The sequence below is a fragment of the Colossoma macropomum genome, unplaced genomic scaffold, assembly GCF_904425465.1.
Source record: "Colossoma macropomum unplaced genomic scaffold, Colossoma_macropomum, whole genome shotgun sequence".
NCBI lineage: Eukaryota > Metazoa > Chordata > Actinopteri > Characiformes > Serrasalmidae > Colossoma > Colossoma macropomum.
The window spans coordinates 42,471,666-42,492,847 of NW_023494788.1; the positions used below are offsets into that span (position 1 = coordinate 42,471,666).

General features: G+C 41.0%; 2 protein-coding genes across 2 annotated transcripts in view; one reads left to right on the forward strand and one right to left on the reverse strand.

Moving 5' to 3' along the window:
- Positions 1–444, forward strand: part of polr1d (RNA polymerase I and III subunit D) — a 22,261-nt gene extending 21,817 nt beyond the window's left edge. The window contains exon 5 of the mRNA XM_036569413.1: positions 1–444. This exon is cut by the window's left edge and continues 184 nt beyond it. The gene's annotated coding sequence lies outside the window, so the exon portion shown is untranslated.
- Positions 445–600: 156 nt separating this feature from the next.
- Positions 601–13,835, reverse strand: LOC118807370 (endothelin receptor type B-like). Its single transcript, XM_036569412.1, has 8 exons — positions 13,645–13,835; positions 9,733–10,195; positions 7,865–7,977; positions 6,749–6,953; positions 6,098–6,247; positions 5,845–5,978; positions 5,528–5,636; positions 601–2,555 (listed from the first exon to the last, which is right to left on the reverse strand). Exons 2-8 carry the CDS (start codon positions 10,135–10,137, stop codon positions 2,415–2,417), a joined length of 1,257 nt encoding a protein of 418 aa, XP_036425305.1. The 5' UTR covers positions 10,138–10,195; positions 13,645–13,835; the 3' UTR covers positions 601–2,414.
- Between the last annotated feature and the right edge of the window lie 7,347 nt (positions 13,836–21,182).

Sequence of the window (21,182 nt, forward strand, 5' to 3'; positions counted from 1 at the left end):
CAGTGTCTTTTTGTTTTTTTTTTTTGTTTTTTTTTCAAAAATGATTTTTTATCTTAAAAATGTGCTTTTGGCTGTGATTCATGAGCACAAACTCTCACAAGTAGGTCATTAGTTTATGAAGATGTATTACATTTTTTTGTGCAGTTCTTCAGAAACTCCACTGCTTTGTTTTGCAGGCTGTGCTTTAAGAAATGAAGCAGTTACCTGAAATGAGTTATTCGTTTGTTTGTCTGACCGCTGTGGCGTTAGAGTGATTGTTGGATTTCACTTGACTTTGTTCAGTTAAGAGATTCCTAGAAAAGCTCCCGGTCAAGTATAATCTGCTAATTATGGGCCCAACTCATCCAAACTGTAGACTCGTTCAGTGGCAGCGTCAGAACTGAGGACTGCAGACGTGTGACTGTACTTTTACAAGATTAAACATCACATTTTCATACAGCTGTATTTCATGCATCCTGTTTCACAGAGAGGTTTTTAAGGGTTTTACTTGAACTCAGTCAACTCAGTCAAATAGAGCCACAGTGCTGCTCTGTTTATCTCCCCCTACAAACTACACTAAAACAAACACCTGGACACACCACCACACTGAGAAGACCACCGTGTGATAAAATAGCATTTATTGCAGCTTATTTGACAATAAGTAGGTACAGTATAAAAGCATTGTTAATAGTAAAAATAACAGTGTAAGAAGGAATAAACATACGAGTTTGTAAGATTGTAAGTAAATCAGTTCTCTATACATGAAAATATTTTAACACAGTATTTGGACTTTATGTAATAGGCAGTCCAAAACTGAGAGAACCCATTCATAAAAATGTAATAATAGAAAAATATTTTTACTCCTCACAAAGCTTTAAGACCAGTTTCACAATTTTACAGGTAAATTTCACCTGAAAAACAAAATCATATTCACCTTGAATTCTAAAAATGATTGAGGTAAAAAGCGATTTGAACCACCACACACTGCGCACGACACAGACCGCCTGTCCTCGGGTTTCGAAATGGACAGAGAACGTTTAGAGAAGTTTGACCAAACAAAACCAGGCATGAAGCTTTTTCTCATCTCATCCTTTACCAGCCCAGAACTCCCTCTCAGCACAGCAACAAAGTCAGCGAAGTCAAATATGAAAATGTTTTTGAGGTAAAATTTCCCTTTAAGTTTCAGACGAAAAGCAGGCAGAGATTCACAACTGTAACATTTAGGGGTCGAGTCGAAAGCCCCTAAAGTTAATAACAGTGCATCTGTTTAAAATATCACTTTAATTCAGTGACTAAGAACACATAACTCAAAATATAAACGTGCATATGGGTAATGAACATATACATAAATGGGACCTATCTTCACACAGCTTACACAGAATGATGGACGGACAGGTCAGTCTAGTTTTCTGAGTCTTAACGAAGCCATAATGATTCACTCAGAGGCAAAATTCAATCAGAATCTGATCTAAATTTCATTCTAACTTTGTTGTTTATCACCACAGTAGAGATGCTTCATTGTTTAGAGAACCTTCTAAATTTTGAGGTTTGTTACGACTGAACAGCTCAAACTGGTTCGGTCAGAACCAGCACTGCACTATTACAGCAAGTTTTTAGCCCAGAAACACTAAAGAATTCCACAGCGATTTTGAGGGGAATCTCAATGGTGTCAATCAGAATGATGTTTAGGTGAGATGATGTGATGCAAATGATGTCAGCTGATCTACAGACAACCTTCATTCATTACACTGAATCTGCTGCTATTGCATGACTCCTCAAAATGGCTTCAATTGTTGCACTGCAGTGCAGTCACACATGTACAAGTGTAACCTGTGGTGCACAGTGCTTTCCTTCTGATCTAGTGTTGTTATAACAACGTGTAATGGCAGTGGTAGTTCAGTAACGGTGTAAGTACACAGGTAAAAGAGTCTCGCTATGCACAGAGACTCAGCTTTCAGTAATGCTCCACCAGCAAGACCCCTTTTTGTTTTACGGCCTGTCCTTTGGTTTGATGATGGAGGCCAGCAGTGCGTTAAGCATTACGCCCCCTCCAGTACAGTCTCAGCATTTCAGTCTTTTCCTGTGTATCTGGTAAGAGACTCCTAGACCCGAGTCACTCAGCAGCGGTTCCACGTTTAGACTTCCGGTATCCAGCCGGTGTCGTCTGCGTGGGCCTGAAGTGACTCTGCGAAGCCAGTTTGTGTGATTTCTGCGGACTGACTGGCGATTGTGGCTGGAAAACTCCTTTTATGGCAAAGACTGAGTGACATCTCTCAGTTCTGACATCCTGGTGAAGTGACTCCTCGGGACTGAGGAGAATCGGTTGGAACTCTAGATTGCGATGTACCCCACTGCAGTGAGGGTAAGGCTTGGACATGTCACTGTGTTGTTGACGGAGCTACTCGCCCCCGGAGCTTATGCTGATGCATGTGGTTTTAAGATGAGCTGTATTTCTGACTGGAACGTGAGCTGGACCGGTCCAGCCCGTTCCCATGACACGAGCCCTTCCAGCGTATCCCTGAACCCCGCTCATCAATCGGAGTGATATTCCTCTGGCACCAGCAGCAAAGGCAAGACTGAGGGGTTAGAAACAGAGTGAGACACCACAGTGATTAATCCAGTGCTGATTCAGTGGGAGAGACAGTGGGAGAGACAGTGGGAGAGACAGTGGGAGAGGTTTTTATATTCTTCACTGTTAGAAACACTAACAAAGCGGCTATTTCTTCATTTTAAAGAGGAATTCCACAGAATTCCGACAGATTGAGATGTAAAAAGTCATCCTAGGTGTCTGATGTGAAATGGTGTATTATAGATGAAATAATCTCCGATGATGGGAACCTGGGATCACAGGAGAAACTAATAAAGCCATTTTATTTACTGTCCAAAACAACTAAGTTTACTCTCACAAACATGACAAATACTGGAATCCAACTACTGATTAACTAAACAATTAAAATCACTAAAATAATAAGTTTAGTGGATAATTAACAAATAATCCTGAATGATTTAATTGATTTTAGATAGATTTTTAGTAATATTTTCTCATTAAAGTGACCAAATTTTCATTATAGCAACAAAAACAATATTTGCACATCACGTTGTAAAGTTTTTTCTCCCCAGTTTTTATCTTCTCATCTATCTTTCTTATCTACAGATTCTTCATAATCTATAAACTGTTGTTGGAATAAGATTTTTAAATCTGATTATTAACATACAGTGGTGTGAAAAAGTGTTTTCTTATTCTTTTGCATGTTTGTCACACTTAAATGTTTCAGATCACCAAACAAATTTAAATATTAGACAAAGAGAACACCAGTAAACACAAAATACAGTTTATAAATGAAGGTCTTTATTATTGAGGGAAAAAGAAATCCAAACCTACAGGGCCCTGTGTGAAAAAGTGATTGCACCCTAAACCTAATAACTGGTTGGGCCACACTTAGCAGCAACAACTGCAGTCAAGCGTTTGCGATAACTGGCAATGAGTCTTTTACAGCGCTGTGGAGGAATTTTGGCCACTCGTCTTTGCAGAATTGTTGTAATTCAGCCACATTGGAGGGTTTCCGAGCATGAACCGCCTTTTTAAGGTCGTGCCACAGCATCTCAATCAGATTCAGGTCAGGACTTTGACTAGGCCACTCCAAAGTCTTAATTTTGTTTTTCTTAAGCCATTCAGAGGTGGACGTGTGTTTTGGATCATTTGTCCTGCTGCAGAACCCAAGTGCGCTTCAGCTTGAGGTCACGAACAGATGGCCGGACATTCTCCTTCAGGATTTTTTGGTAGACAGCAGAATTCATGGTTACATTTACCACAGTAAGTCTTCCAGGTCCTGAAGCAGCAAAACAGCCCCAGACCATCACACTACCACCACCATATTTTACTGTTGGTATGATGCTCCTTTTCTGAAATGCTGTGTTACTTCTACGCCAGATGTAACGGGACATACACCTTCCAAAAAGTTCAACTTTTCTCTCGTCAGTCCACAGAGTATTCTCCCAAAAGTCTTGGGGATCATCAAGATGTTTTCTGGCAAAACTGAGACGAGCCTTTATGTTCTTTTTGCTCAGCAGTGGTTTTCATCTTGGAACTCTGCCATGCAGGCCATTTTTGCCCAGTCTCTTTCTTATGGTGGAGTCATGAACACTGACCTTAACTGAGTCAATTGAGGCCTGCAGTTCTTTGGATGTTGTTGTGGGGTCTTTTGTGACCTCTTGGATGAGTCGTCGCTGCGCTCTTGGGGTAATTTTGGTCGGCCAGCCACTCCTGGGAAGGTTCACCGCTGTTCCATGTTTTCGCCATTTGTGGATCATGGCTCTGACTGTGGTTCGCTGGAGTCCCAAAGCTTTAGAAATGGCTTTATAACCTTTTCCAGGCTGACAGATCTCAAACACTTTGTTTCTCATTTGTTCCTGAATTTCTTTGGATCGCAGCATGATGTCGCGCTTTTGAGGATCTTTTGGTCTACTTCACTTTGTCAGGCAGGTCCTATTTAAGTGTTTTCTTGATTGAGAACAGGTGTGGCAGTAATCGTTGGATTTCTTTTTCCCCTAATAATAAAGATCTTTATTTATAAACTGCATTTTGTGTTAACTTGTGTTGGCTTTGTCTAATATTTAAATTTGGTGAGCTGAAACATTTAAGTCTGACAAACATGCAAAAGATTAAAAAATCAAGAAGGGGACAAACACTTTTTCACACCACTGTATTTATATTAATACACAATATTATATTAAATGCATTTTAGCCCCTAAAACAAAACCTTTAGACACCCTTGTTTTAGAGGCATTAAAAAGTCTGGTTCCAACCACCACAGCAGAAAAAGTGGTGGAATTCCACTTTAATATCTTAAGTCTTTTCTTTTATTAATGTGATTTCTCAGTGTTGGCATTGCAATATAATGGATATGCACAGAACATCATCTAACAAGGCAACATTTCAAAGATTCTCCTATTTTTTGTGTCACAAACAACCATTTTGGGCCAAAAAACAAAGCATAGGACTGTAATTTACACTTCAGTTGCCTTTTCTTGTTATTGTTGATAATATATATATATATATATATACACACAAACACCGATCAGGCATAACGCTGCTGTGTCTGATCCACTCGTACCAGCACAACACACACTAACACACCACCACCACGTCAGTGTTACTGCAGTGCTGAGAATGATCCACCACCCAAATAGTACCTGCTCTGTGGGGGTCCATGGGGGTCCTGACCACTGAAGAACAGGGTAAAAGGGGGCTAACAAAGTATCGGAGAAACAGATGGACTACAGTCTGTAACTGTAGAACTACAAAGTGCACCTATATAGTAAGTGGAGCTGATAAAATGGACAATGAGCGTAGAAACAAGGAGGTGATCATAATGTTATGTATGATTGGTGTATATAAAATATGTCGCTGTTGTCTGAAGAAAATCTATATATATATATATATATAATCACAGTAGCACACAGAAAACTACAGTTCCACATGTAGCTACATTGTACATTGTCCAGTGAGTTATTGATGCCGACACACTCCTTCTTCTCTTGTTCTTACCTTGAAACAGTTTTTGAACTTCTGGCTGATGAAGTACAGCGCCACAGGGTTGATGCAGGAGTTGAGGGAGGCCATGTTGATGCCAATGTAATCCATCACCAGCAGGAAGCTAGGGTTCAAAGGGGAAAGGGGGGGGAGAGGTAAACAGGAACCATGAGGTGTCCATGAACTGCACTAGAACCACAGTTCCTCATCAGAAGAGCTGCTGACTGCACACTTTTTATCTAAAGTCATCAGAGCTAATAAATCATCAGCAATGACACTGTTGACTACATTCAGACTGTCAGCAGATGATCGTGGAGGGGAGGAGCCGCTACCTGAGGAGCTCACAGCGGTTGGGGTCACTGGGATCGTAGACGGTCTTTTTCAGAATACGGCTGAGGTGCAGAGGCAGCCAGCAGAGAGCGAAGATCACCACCAGGCAGAAGACCGTTTTCGCCACTTCCCTCCGCTGAAAAAGAACAACAGCAGAACAAGAACCTGGTTTAGGTTCTATCAAAGAACGTGAACGTCTGAGATGATGGAGAATGTGGCTCTAATGAAATGAGAGGCATCAAAAGGTTTTGACACCTGCTTCATATGATCGTTGAGGGCGATGCGCATCCCTTTCTTCCGGTTCAGCATTTCACACGACATGAGGGTGTAGAAGACGCCAGTGCAGGCCAACGGCAGGCAGAAGTAAAAGCCGAACAGCCACCAATCCTTCACGTCCTGATAAAACTGTGAAGACAGAAAAAAGTGTCCAGCACAACTCAGAATGGCTAAAACCTGCATTTAGCTGCTGTCGGAAGAAAACCTTCATCTCCAAAATGGTAACAATGGAGAAGGAAAAAACCTACTTTACTTCTAATGTAAGTCAATGGAACCAGACTTTTTTCCAAGTCATTTTGGGCCGTTTTCTTTTGGTCCATTCATCATGAAATTTACACACAATGTAAAGGACAGCAGGTACTTTCAAATGTCAAAAACTGGAAAACATCAAAAATGGAGATACGAGGTTTTCTTTCGACAACAGTGATACGCTTCAAATTCAGAGCTAAAGATGTTTCACAGTAAAGCCACAGAGGCCATGGTGCCTGACCAGCATAATCAGAATGATGACACCATTCAACTTAGACCACCAACCTCCACTTTTTTAGAATCCGTGTTTGTGCATGACCGTGTGGTGCGAGATGAGGCTGAGTGGTCTTTGTGGCTGGATGTGCAGCAGCATGGCTGTACCTGCATGAATGGCGTGCTCTGTTGAGGATGTAGCAGGCACACCCGCAGCTTCCTGCCTCTGTAAGTAACCTCCAACATGTCGAAGGCCAAAGCCTCAGGCACTGCCAGCACTACGGACACCAGCCAGATGAGTGTTACTTCCAGAACCTTCCATAATGGAATCCCCATCCCCTTCACTCGACTCCAGGAGGTCACAGCATGATATCTGATGGTCACACAGCAATGTATGGTTTATGAAGGCTCATCACAACAGCACTGAAATAACTGAAACACTAGCTTCATAATGAAAATCAGCTCGTAATAAGCTTAGAAATAGTAGAACAAGTTTACTGGGTCATGCTGAAGTTATTTCAGTCTTTCCCACATGCAGGATACGCTTAGGCTTATGAACTGAGCTTGTTTCCATCAAACTGACTTTTAGCGACAAAAAGGCTTTACATAATGACGGTAACTTAAAAAACTTGCATAAATTTTAGTTTATCAATAAAGTTGTGCTTGACATGTTTCTATCGCTAATTTCATGCGTTGCAATTTATTGTCCTGTGTTATTAGGAAATGTTCATTTTTTCATTTATTTATTATCATTATTATGATTTTTATTTATTATAAAATATAACATAAAATATTACCAGCAGTTCCTGTTTCCATGGCCCACATGGCTAAACCTTTTAAAGCCTTTTAACCTTTAACCTTTTAAATGTTAAATTCTTTTTTGTATAAAATTCTTTGGATGAAAATGTAGCTGTTGATACAAAGCATCATACTTTTTCTCAGTGGTCGACAATGATGCTAATTTTGGATATCTACATAACCCCCCGCCCCCCAACACACACACACACACACACACACACACACACACACACACACACACACACACACACCCAAAATAAGTTGTCAGACCACACAGTGTTTTTGTTACTTGCTCTCAGTCAAGCATCTTATGATCCCCTCGAAACACTAGCTTCATAATGAAAAAGAAAAGAAGGAAAGGAAATATATTTCATGTTTTCTGGGGATGTGCACCAGGGAAAGAGGTGAAAATAAGAGTGTCTACAATCTAGATTGTTAGCACTGGCGTAGTGGTGAACGGACTGTATTGGACAGTCTTTGACTAACCTGTCGATACTGAGAGCACACAAGCTAAGAACTGTGATTCCCACTGAGGCCTTCTGGACGAATGGCATGAGTTTGCAGATGTGCACACCAAATGGCCAGTCTTCTGCCAGCAGCTGGAGAGACAATACATTTTTTACATCAGTTACATTCGACAATACTGAAGTATCAGAAGTCAGAAACATCCCTATTCTTTAAATACAAGCTTTCATTTCTAAAGTACTTCTGAGGGGATTTGATGTAAGATTATTTACTTGCATAAGGAACAGGAAGGTTTTCAAAACTGGAATTCAAAAATTACTAAAAGATACAGAGAAAATGAAGCTCATAAAAACCAAGCAAGACTGGTCGACACCAAAACTGCCCCCATCAGATAAACAGCACTTAAAGCTTTCATCTTTGAGAGAGAGGAGAAAATCAAGCTGATCAGATCTGAAAACATCCACAGGTGTTTCTTTCCATCAAACAAAGAAGCTGAACAACGGACTGACCAGCCCTGAGTCCAGACCTCAACATAACTGAATGTGTTTGGGATTATTCGGATCGTGAGAAGCAGAAAATGCAACCAACTTCTAAGACTGAACTACAGAAGTGTGGAAAAAATCCCTGCAGATTTCTTTGAAAAAATGAAAGCAAGTCTCCCAAAAAGTATGAAAGCTGTAAAAAAGACAAAGTGTGGACACTAAATATTAAAGTAAATTATATTTCATACACTGGAAAAACAAACTCAATGGCCATTTCAACTGGAAGTTAACCAAACAAAAGGGTGGTCTTTGACTTTTGTTCGGTGCTGTATGTGACAAAATTGACATATAGTCAAAACACTTCAAGACGATTTCAGGAATAATAATATTTTAACACATACAGTGAAGGGTAGAGTTTATATTTTCACTATTGCTAAAGAAAGACTGGACAAATGAACCAGCAGAAACATCAGTGTTTCTAAATACATGTTGCTGAGCTCGATTTCACAGGAGGCATTTGACTCTGGTTATACTGAAGATGGAGAAGCAAAACTTCAGCCAGTGTAAATAACAGTCTTTAGGCTGCTTTTTTGAGCTTTACTTGAATATAAAGTAGGGCAGTAAAGTAGCATAGAAGTTGTGAAAAGCAATAAAAAGTTTCACAAAAAAGAAAGTAGCACAGAAAATCTCAGATAGTCAGTAGCTTTAAACAATGACCCACTGACCATGAAAGAAAATCTACTGTCAGTGGAGTCACCACAGGAACATCATCTACTCAGGTCTACACACGAGGACTAGATGCTCTATAATGCAAACAAACCCACAACATGTCATGTATTTACATCAGCTTCATTTTCAGGGCGATAAAACATGGAACACCATGTAGATGCAACACTTCAATATTCCTCTTTAGATTTCCTCGCTGTGATGACAGCGCGATGTTCTGCGGAGGGTTAGGTCTGTAAACCAGAAAGTAAACCGCTCAGCTGGGCGGTGAGGTCAACGCCTTTCCCTGTGTTGAAGCTAGAGCACAGAACTAAGCCTTCTAGTACATAATAGACCGATCTGTCACTCTAGGAATGGTCTCTGGCTCTAGTGTTGCATCTGCCTCCACCTGTGTGTCCTGCATAACCAGAAGTCATAAGCCAAGAATTTACTATGTGGACACAACTGTCTTTTAATGCGCCGAGTCTTAAATCCAATTCTTTCTAAGTATATTACAGTCGCCTTCTTTTGGACTGGGGCTGTCGGCCCATCGCAACCTAATTATGACTCATCCTCACCTCATGGTGTGTGACTGTATTTAGGCTTTAAAGTGCTAAAAATGGATTGCACCATTTTAAATAGTCTTTTTCTCACAACCCTTAGACTGTATGACACCAGTGCTTCGTCGCTGAGGACTCCTACCTTAAACACGTTGATGGGGATGGCGACGAGGATGTAGAGCAGGTCACCCAAAGCCAAACTGCCAATCAGCACGTTGGGCCCGTTCCTCATGCACTTGTTCTTGTAGATGATGCGTAACAATGTTGAGTTTCCAATGATGCCCACCACGAAAATCAAGCACGATATGACCGTGTTGACATACTTGAAGGCTTCTTTGATCTCGGTGGGTTTGGTGCACATAGGTAGGAATGGGCCGCGGGGAGGACTCCGCATCACAGGCCGCTCGGCTTCGGAGGTGTTCCATCCCGCAGCCTCAACCTCCTGATTGGCAGTGTCGCCGAGGCTCACTTGGGTGGAGTCCCGGCTGAAACGCGAGGCCCAGGAGCAGCCGGCCAGCAGCAGAATCACCAGCCCCACTGCCTTCATCCTCTACGGGGTGGTGATGAAAACACAGACCAGTTCGGTCCTTCAGAAACTGTCCAACCTGAGCCAGAAACCACACTGTGTTAGATAATACAAAACCTGAAACATGTAGTGGAGTTTATTTAAAAAGCTAGAACAAGTCTTCACTGGGAGAGGTCACACAGTGTCCTGCAAGACTGATTGTCTTACATGTTTCTCAGCTGGAGCTCCCTGAAACATATCCAGTGCAGCCTGGACCACACGGTCAAAGGAAAACACATCACAGATCTCAGATCTTTACCACAGAAATTAAATCAAAACATCAACACGGACCACCATCTTTCACAGTATCTTACCTAGGACTGTTCATATTGATCAGAATAGCAATCAAGTCATCTACTGATTATACTGACGACTAATCGAGTAACAACGCAAATGAACTAAACTGAACAATAACAAACCATCCACTGTATTTCTGAGATTTATTTGAAAAAAATTTACCAGAAAGCTTAAAATACATACAGAGGTTTGTGCAGAAGACAGAGACCTTTTATCTAAGTCAATTTTTAAGGAGATATTTCTGGTGAGATTAGACATGAGATCCACTTGCACAAGGAAAGTGAAAATTAAATAAAAATAATTGAAAAAAAACAAAAAAAAACAGGAGTTTTCACGACTGGAATTCAAAAAAATATAAAAAGATATAGACAAAATGGGCAGACTGTCCACCCCAGAGTCCAGACCTCAACATCACTGAATGTGTTTGGGATTATTTGTATTGTGAGAACCAGAAAATACAACCAACTTCAAAGACTGAACTTGGATATAGAAAAATATCCCTGTAGATTTCTTTAAAAAACAAAAGTCACTCAAAGCTGTCAGAAGGGAAAAGGAAGACACACCAAAAACTGAAAAACTGATATCACACTTAGTTGTCATTATACTTTGGCTTCTGTGTGATTTTCTGTGAAATGAATGTTTCCTGGTTTTTTCCCTGATGGCTGTTTTCACAAGAAATCAAATGAATGCAGATCAGTCTTCGACTTTTACACAGTGCTGTATGTAACAAATGGGCGTGTCTATCAGGCTCTGTTTACTCATGTAATCACAGCAGCCTTAATCTTATCTGTGAGCATTTATATAAAAGACAGAACCCAAATTAGACAAACAAGTTATTAAAATGTACGACTGTCTTTCACACGTATTCCTTCGCTTTTGTCTCTTATCTGTGAGCAAAACAATTAGCGCCCAAATTAGATCATGTGCTCACGTCACGGTTTGGTTGGCATTTCAGAGGAATATCCAGGCCTACGATATTATATTTGACTATGTTGGCTTGATATCAGCTTGTAAACAGTGATAACCCGAGTCCTACTAGAAGGTCGCTGTGTGACAGTTTTTTGAACTCTATAAGCGCCACCCTCTGGTTCTTCATAAAAGCCCCCCCCCGGCCCCCCCGGGCCCCTCCGGCCCCTGAATATTATTATATTACTTCTTGAGGGCTGGGCTGGGACTATAGACACAGAGGGCCTTTCTCTTTCTTGTCTTAAGGGCATCAGAAGTCATGTGTGCCGTCCCTCCGTATGAATAGCTTGATTGATTGACCAGTAAAACATATGTGGCACTACTTGAAAACTGGCAGGCCCAACTACTAATTGTTGAACGATGCTGAAAATAAGAGCATTGTATGAATTTGGGCATGGCTGCGTTATTATCACAATATGATACTGTGTGATGATGCTGTATGTTGCGCTTGTTATTTGGCAAAAAGCTACGCACTACTGAGCTGTGCTGTGTTGAGCTGCGCTGCGCTGTGCTGTGCTGACCTTCCACACTGCTAAAAAACTAAAAAAGTATCACTGTAATTCACTGACAATCATTTTTGAGTTTTAAATTGATCTCTAAAATGAGGGCAAATCATGTTCCTTAAGGGCTGAATTATAGTAAACAGCTACTAATAACAGACCAAACAGCAAAGGGACGACATGATACAAAGGAGCTAATGTAGTGGTCAGACAATGGCATTGAAAATGAAGATAGGCAGCTGAGGTGGAGGCCAGAGGCCATTAGTCACGACCTTGTGCAGATATGAGGGGGAACACTCTGATTACTTCAGACACCCAAAAGTCTTTTGGGAAGACATAACAGAACAGCTTCCCTGCCAGCATGTACCGAATCATTAAGTTATCCCAAAGTGGCCTCAGGGCAGTGCTGAGTTTTTGAATCCTTCTATTGTTTTTCCCAAATGGGAACTTTGACCGACAGTGTTTTCACACAGGGGGCTGAGAAAGTCCCACAGAAAACAATCAGTTTCAATAAGAGAAAATCCAGCTGCGACGGACTGCAAGTTTCCCATCAGTCGTGACTCAAGCATGTTATTGTATTTCTCATTTACTACTTAAATTAAAGCGGCAGCAGCGTTCACCTTCACTTCTCCCAGCAACTACTCAATACAGCGGCTCCATAAAGTAACTGGACACCATTTCATCTCTGGTAAATTTGAATACATTTTTTTACTTCATAAAATTATTAACAAAATGTGATTTGTTTAAGAGAAAACAGTATCAAACTGAGGGTGGACTCGGAGTGGAGAAAACCTGGAGAGGAACTCCAGCCAGGCTGCACTAAGGCTACTGTAAAGCTCTGAGGCTGTCAGCGAACTCATGTTCATTAATGAACTCATTTCAGTGCATTCTGGGTGCAAACCTGCAGACATCTGCAAAGAAACAGCTCAAACGGTAACCATCTAAAACAATACTGAATAATTAAAAAGTAAACTGCAGCCTTGGAACCGAAAATAAAATAAAAAAAAATAAAACACAAATCATCTGGTTTGATATTCAGTTTCCAACAACCTTAACACATTTTATGCATGGCACAAATGTCCAAATACTTTTTGAGAGGGCACTGTATCCAGCAGCACTTTCACAACCTACAAAACTTGAAAAACTTATCTTAAAATAATAATAATAATAATAATAATAATAATAATAATAATAGTAAAAGCCATCACTTATTCTCTAAATCTTCTATCCATCAAATCAGAATATTCGAGTGGGTATAAACTGATATGGCCACTAAAACTCCTCCTGAAAGCCCTGTTGGTCAGTAATGATGTGGCTCTAGTTCTGTTTGGACGAGGAGCTTTAAAGTGCGGTGCAGTGTAAATGTACTCAGCAGAGACTGAGACCCAGTGGACCCGTTAACCGGCTGAATATAAATGGAAGCTACTTATGTCGAATATTAATGAGCATAACTACAACCTGAGCGCATAAATGTAAACAGACAGCGCTCAAAATGTAATTATAACAGTGATATTTTCCACCGAATATGAACACAGTTAGGAGTCCGATGCTCCTCAGAGCGTCGAACCACAGAGGCAAAACGAGTTTATCCGTCTGTAGCGCGTTTAAACACCGCGGTCGAGCGTTTCTCCACTAAAACAGATCGTCTGGTCCTTTTCTCGGGAACTCAGAGGGAACTTCAGTCAGTTGTGAGTAAAAGCTGCTATGAGCGGTCAGTAAAGTTTACCTTCAGTCCGGGAACGACTTCAGCCCAAACCTCTCCTCTGTTAAAAGCCTCGATTACTCCCGGTGTCGTTCGAGTTGTTGTGCTCGGTGCAGCTTCGTCAGGTGAACCGCTGACAGCGCCGCAGGTTCGGAGCTGTACGGTGTGTAAAGCCGAGTCGGACTCCTTTACGGCCCCGTCCTCCGGTCAGTGATGCTGAACTGCCGCCGCCGCTTCACTCAGCGCTCTTATAAGAGCTGCGGCCGTCAGGAGGACCAATCAGCTGAGACCTCCTCCCAGCACAGTCCAGTCCTGCGTACATCTCACTGACTCTGCCACGCCAGACCCGCCTTAACTGAAGTGTGTCTGTTTGTTTGTTTTGGACGCTGCAGCTGCTGAAGCGAGTCTTTTCGAAAGTAGCGCGAGCTGCACTGTCCTCACACAACAACCGCCTCCCTTTCAAACCCAGCACATCATCAGCCTCACAGACTGGATCTGTGTCACAGACTGGATCCGCCTCACAGACTGGATCCACCTCACAGACTGGATCTGTGTCACAGACTGGATCCGCCTCACAGACTGGATCCACCTCACAGACTGGATCAGCCTCACAGACTGGATCCGCCTCACAGACTGGATCTGTGTCACAGACTGGATCCACCTCACAGACTGGATCAGCCTCACAGACTGGATCCGCCTCACAGACTGGATCTGTGTCACAGACTGGATCTGCCTCACAGACTGGATCCGCCTCACAGACTGGATCTGTCACAGACTGGATCTGCCTCAAAGACTGGATCTGCCTCACAGACTGGATCTGTGTCACAGACTGGATCCGCCTCACAGACTGGATCAGCCTCACAGACTGGATCCGCCTCACAGACTGGATCTGTGTCACAGACTGGATCTGCCTCACAGACTGGATCCGCCTCACAGACTGGATCTGTCACAGACTGGATCTGCCTCAAAGACTGGATCTGTGTCACAGACTGGATCCGCCTCACAGACTGGATCTGCCTCACAGACTGGATCTGTGTCACAATCCAGTCTGGATCTGCCTCACAGACTGGATCTGCCTCACAGACTGGATCTGTGTCACGGACTGGATCTGCCTCACAGACTGGATCTGCCTCACAGACTGGTTCTGTGTCACAGACTGGATCTGCGTCGCAGACTGGATCTGCCTCACAGACTGGATCTGTGTCACAGACTGGATCCGCCTCACAGACTGGATCTGTCACAGACTGGATCTGCCTCAAAGACTGGATCTGCCTCACAGACTGGATCCGCCTCACAGACTGGATCCGCCTCACAGACTGGATCTGTGTCACAGACTGGATCTGCCTCACAGACTGGATCTGCCTCACAGACTGGATCTGTGTCACAGACTGGTTCTGTGTCACAGACTGGATCTGCATCGCAGACTGGATCTGCCTCACAGACTGGATCTGTGTCACAGACTGGATCCGCCTCACAGACTGGATCTGCCTCACAGACTGGATCTGTGTCACAGACTGGATCCGCGTCGCAGACTGGATCTGCCTCACAGACTGGATCTGTGTCACAGACTGGATCTGCCTCACAGACTGGATCTGTGTCACAGACTGGAGGCACAAAGTATCAGACTTTCACACTTAACACAGCGAACAGCTCTCAGCAGCCTCACGAGGCTGAAATCACTTCTTATTCTCCAGCTTCTTGTTCGAATTTGTCCGTTCCACCTTAAATAGAGCAGCAGTTACATTCTAGCGTCTGTAACTGTTGAACCATTTAAGGTGGAATGGAAAAAATCGAATAAGAAGCTGGAGAACAGAATATGGAAGTACAGAAGTCCGGAAAGGGCCATGGGCTGTTGCTATAATTTTCTGGATTGTTTTCTAGAGATAACAAGATAAGTAACCTGTTATTTCAAAATAACAATGTTGTTATCTTAAGATAACGAGCTATTTGTCTTGTTAGCTCAACATAACATTGTCTTGAAATAACTAGTTACTTATCTTGTTATCTCAAGAAAACAAAATTATTATCTTGAGATTATGAGTTATTTATCTTGTTATCTCAACATAACATTATCTTGAAATAACGAGTTGCTTGTCTTGTTATCTCAAGATAACGATCCAGGCAATTATAGCAGCAGCCCCTGGCCTCTCTGGACTTCCGTAACAGAAAGTCAACTTCAACATTTTAATCTTGCAGTTGTGGACTGTCATGAATTCTGATGGAGGGGAACTTTTCTTAGTATAATTGTTCCAGTCGAGTATTTGTGAGGACCAGTGGTCACATATTGATTGACCCCTATAGATTATCTACACATACTCCAATGATTAGGTATCTGATAAAACTCAGTTACAGCTCTGGGTTAAGGTTAGGTTTAAGATTAGGTTATAGGTTTCAGGTTGAAGCTGAGGGTTTAGGTTTAGGGTGGGATTTTATGGGATCTGTTAAGTTCAGTCAGAACTGGAAGTAAAGTCAGGATTGTTCACAGTGGTGGTGATAGGAACCAGACGTCTGCAGAGTTTAATGCCTCTAAAAGCTCCTCACAGAAAACTTTTACATGGAAAGGTAATAAATATGTTGCTTGATGTCTGAGACATCAAAATATCTCTGTTTATAGTGTTTATATTGTAACTCCTCACCATCCCATGTGTAACATAAATCAGAACCTCATGCGCAATTTGGGTAAAATATCCTTACATTGTAAATACTTTTTCTTTTTTATTTATAACTGTTTATATTGTTATTTTTGTGAAGGATAGAGTTTATATTTTTATGTATTTTTTACCTTTTAGTATTATATATATTGTATGTATAGTAATAAGTAACAAACTGTAACCTTGTTAAGTCATTAATATGGTTAATTACTCTGTTGATTCTCTTCTTGTTACTCTTTTCTTCAGTACCTTGCTCTCCCTTTGCTGCTGTAGCACTGAGAATTTCCCAGCTGTGGGACTAATAAAGGATTATCTTATCTTATCTTATCTTATCTTATCCGATAGTTTTGTAATAAGGTTTTGGTCTAAAACTTACCTTTAAAACCACCTTCATGGCGGAGATGTACGTACAGGGCGTTATAAGGCAAAATAGTTCCCAAAAAACTTTTTATGTCATGTTTAACAGTATTTTTCCATTATCAGCATTACATATAAAATCTCAGGAGACACATGTAGGTTTATGGCTATATTTGTATTGTAGACATTGTGACGCCTGGTTCCCATCACCATCAGTGTAAAGAAATATAACAACTGTGTAAATTTCTCTGCAATGTGTCATTTCATATCAATCCACTCTTAGGGTTGAAGAGTAAGGTTAGGGTTGAGTTTTAGTAGAATTACATTCTAGATTTAGTAGAATTGGTTAAATTCAACATAAAGTTCAGTTGCATTGAATAGACTTTTACTCAGTTAGTGACTCAAATTTAGTTCCTACTTCTTTATCGTGGTCTATTTTCATTCTTTTCTGTTGCATTTAACATGTAATTTTAGTTCAGAAGGATAGCAAAAACGGAAGAATTGTATCTAACCAACTTCATTGTCTATGCTGATAGATGGATGTGAGAGGTTCTAAAGCAGTTCCCTTAACACAACTTATTTATTTTATTTTTTGCGAGGCTCATTTCATTTCTACTTGTGTATTTGTATGGCTCTAAAGAAGCTCTGCTCACCTCTCACTTCTGCATACTGGTTAAAGTACTATTTATGGTTTTGTGCCCTTATATATGTCGCTGCTGTTGGAACAAAACCTTGTATCTCCAAAATGGTAACTTTACAGGAGAAGGAAAAAACGTACTTTACTTTTAAAGTAAGTCAATGGAACCAGAATTTTGGGCCATTTGTTTTGGTCCATTCTTCATGAAATTTACACACAAAGTAAAAAACAACAGGTATTTTCAAATTATGTCAAAAACTGAAAAACCGACAGCAGCAATATTTTCTTACATCTAGTGAGATTTCAACCCCTTAACTTTCACTGAATTTATATGCTTGCAACAAGCAAGGAACAGTCAACAGGCCAGTTATCACGCGATCACAGGCAAAAACCGGCTCCTATGCGTTCTTTAGAGCTCCTATCTTCAGACATTAACCACACAGTTCAACATTATTTTGCCACAGAGCTGAATTCTGTGGATTTCTTTTTACAGCTACTTTCTTTACGACAAGATATTGCAGCTGAGTCTACAGGCTAATAGACAAAAAGTATCCTTTTTTAAAGAAAGGGCTGCAGCTGGGGTGGGATAATGCTTTAGACAGACAGCACCACAGGTCTGGATGGACTAGCTCAATGACAATTTGGGAAAAGAAAACAACACCCAATAGCAGCACATGACTCCCAAATAGCTTTAAAATGAGCATGGGCTCCTTTCAACAAAGGCAGCCTGTCTTGAGGCCCGAGTTCGGGTGTAAAATCCACAGAAAGTGTCTCAAAATAGCCTGACGACTTGCTAAATATAGTGAGATGACGCCTTAGGCAAGACAGGCGCTAAGGTTTATCTCTCTTTCTCCACGTGGCCAGCCTGACCACGAGAACGGACATAGTTTACCTCCACGTCCGGTGACACTTCGACCTCTAAAACGTCAGTGGACCACAACAATGCACATTGTGGTGCTTTGCTGTTATGCTGTGAATAGAGAGCATATATCTGAACTGTGGTCCACGTTTATCAACTTACAAATGCATAAGCGCAGCCAACATTGGAGATATTATTAGAGATTATTGGATATTTTGGAGATATTTTGCTGAATAACTGAAAGGTTAAGATCAGCAAAGCCATGATAGGAACTGTTTTGGATAGTAAATAAACTGTTTATATTTGTGCTGTAGATATTGTGACCCCTGGTTCCTATCACTGTAAAGAAATCAATCAATTAACGCTTATTTAACCCCTTAAAATCCCAGACGTATTACATACTAAGGCTTATTAGTCAGTAATTACAGTAAACTAGTTGAGCTATTCTTAGGTTATAGAAGTGTGCAATAAAACGTTGGGCCCACCGGTGGGCCCTGGCCATTTAAGGCCATTTAAACTTGGAGTACATTGAGGGAGACCCTTATTTACAGTGTAGCTGAACCAATACAGAAATCAGGGATTGAAGAAAAAGAAGTGAAAAAAATGAGAGTGTAAAAAGTATCAAATGCTAATAATAACAATAATAATCATGAGTAAAAGAGTAAAAACAACATTTCAATCAGAATAAACCAATAAAATAAATCAAATAGAGATAAAATAAAAAATGCTGATAATAAAATAAATAAATAAAGGGACGTAAAATTAAAACAGTAACTAAGAAGTAACTAGAAAGAAAAAAAGTTGAGGTGGTTAGAGAATAAAGGTTTAAATGTTCGTGTGACACCAGAGAGTGAAGTTTCAGAGTTTCCTGTAGTGAAGTCCAGTCCAGCCACTGGTGCTGCAGCTAAAACCAGATTTCCCCAGTTCAGTAAGAAGTCTTGGCACCTGAAGGCTGATCCAATCACTGGAACGAGTCTGATAAACTGCATTACTTACACTGAGCATTTCGGTGATGTACGATGGCAAACGATCAGTAAGAGCTTTATACACAAAAACAAGCCAATGTGTCTCCGGATGCAGAGACAGAGATGACCAGCCAACCTTTCCATACACAGTGATGGTCTGTATGGGTCACCAGTAATGAGGCAGTCTTAAGGCAGCGTGGAGTACAGAGTCTAGAGATTTCAGAGTAGCTGCAGATGCGCTTCTGTGCATCACATCACCGTAATGCAGAACTGACAGTAGCGCTGCTCCAACAGTCTTTGTCCTTGTGCACAATGGGAAACACATTTTCTTTCGACACAAGAAGCCAAGTTTTTGATTCAGTTTACATGTAAGCTCGTTAAGGTGGTGTTTAAAAGTGCATTTCTCGTACAGCCATGTGCCAAAACTACTTCAGTGTCAGATCCCTTCAGGGTTGTGGTTTTAAAAGTGTTCAAATCAATGTTAGAGTCTCTGGGAAAAAGCATAAATTTAATTTTCTCTACATTTAAGACGAGTTTATGATTGTAAAAGGCTGATTGTAAGGCAGTAAAAGATTACAGCTGTTTTTTCCACTGGAGCACCAATATAATCAGCTGAGCAGTGAAGAACGGAGTCATCAGCATATAAATGTACTTTGCAATCAACAATGGGGGTGGAAAGGCCAGTAATACTGATATTACATAATACTGGTCTGAATGTTTTTTTTTGCAATGCACCATTTCACATCAAAGCACTCTGAATGGCTCTGTTAATATCTCAGGCATTGGATTACGGTATAAAACGGATGCAAATGCAGCTCAGTCTGTCAGTGGTTACCTATTCAAAACTTAAAGCACCCATAAGACAGTTCATGACTGCAGCTAGAAAACAGTTCATTTAAAAGCAGAACAACTGAATCATATTTCTCAGTATTCAGCAAAACATAACTCTCAAGCTTACTGAAGAAACTGCATTCATATATTAAGCACTTACTCTGGATCCAGTCTGATTCCTTCCACAGCATGTGGTTTGTATGACAGCTAATTCACCCGAATTCAGAGCTGATGTTATCACTACAAGACGTTGGACACCTGATGTAATTAACATGACACGCCTTATTTACACTGGTTGTAAAGTGGTTCTCAATAACCCTGGCTACGTGTTTTACATGAGGAACGTGCTCCTGCAGGCCTTCTGTCATAATGCTTAAACAGAGTGTGGAAAGCTTTCATTTTCATCTCTACTTTTCTTCCATTAACTACATATTATATTTCCCAAGACCCGATTTAGACCCAGAGCGAAACACTGAGCACTGAAGATACAACCTGTAATAGATCAAAGATGATCACGAAGAGTAATGAATATTCACAGCTCTCAGTTCCATTTTTTTCTGAAAATACAGTTTATATGTGATTATTCAAAAAATATATGATTATTTCAACAATACCCGGTTTGGTGGGTGCAAATATTATTGGATAGATGTATCGTTACAACAATGAATCAAGTTGATGTAAAAATAGATTCCAAACAGAGACCTGAGAAGAAGTGAAACTGTTTCAGCTCAAAAAGGTTTTCTGTGCACTCTCAGAAATAAAGGTGCTAAACTGTCACTGGTCCAGTTCCCCTCTGTTCACTGGGGTGGAACCCTCAAGGCTCCATCTCAGTACCTTCAGTCAGGGAACATAACTGAACCATAATCCACTGAAATGATATGTTCTAAGCTGTACTGACTCCAAATCAAATCAAATCAAATCAAATTTATTTGTATAGCGCTTTTTACAACTGATGTTGTCACAAAGCAGCTTCACAGAAATCCGTTTAGAACAAAGTTTCAACATGAAATGTAAATCCTCCAGGTGAGCGAGCCAGGGGCGACAGTGGCAAGGAAAAACTCCCTCAGTTGAGGAAGAAACCTTGGGAGGAACCAAGGCTCACATGGGGGGACCCATCCTCCTCTGGTCAAACTACGTACAAAATTATTATTCTACTAATATTAATAGTAATAGTAGTAATAGTTAGGAGACTTCAGTGTAGAGTGGGCAGCCAGTCCAAGGCAGGTGGCGGTGACTGGGTTGTGGGTAACTGGTCTGAAGCG

Excerpts from the sequence above, each read along its gene's own strand:
- LOC118807370 (XM_036569412.1), bottom strand. The coding sequence starts at position 10,137 with ATGAAGGCAGTGGGGCTGGTGATTCTGCTGCTGGCCGGCTGCTCCTGG. Across the intron at positions 6,248-6,748 it reads AGAGCACGCCATTCATGCAG|TTTTATCAGGACGTGAAGGA; the intron begins GTACAGCCATGC and ends CTGTCTTCACAG. Across the intron at positions 5,637-5,844 it reads AACCGCTGTGAGCTCCTCAG|CTTCCTGCTGGTGATGGATT; the intron begins GTAGCGGCTCCT and ends TTTGAACCCTAG.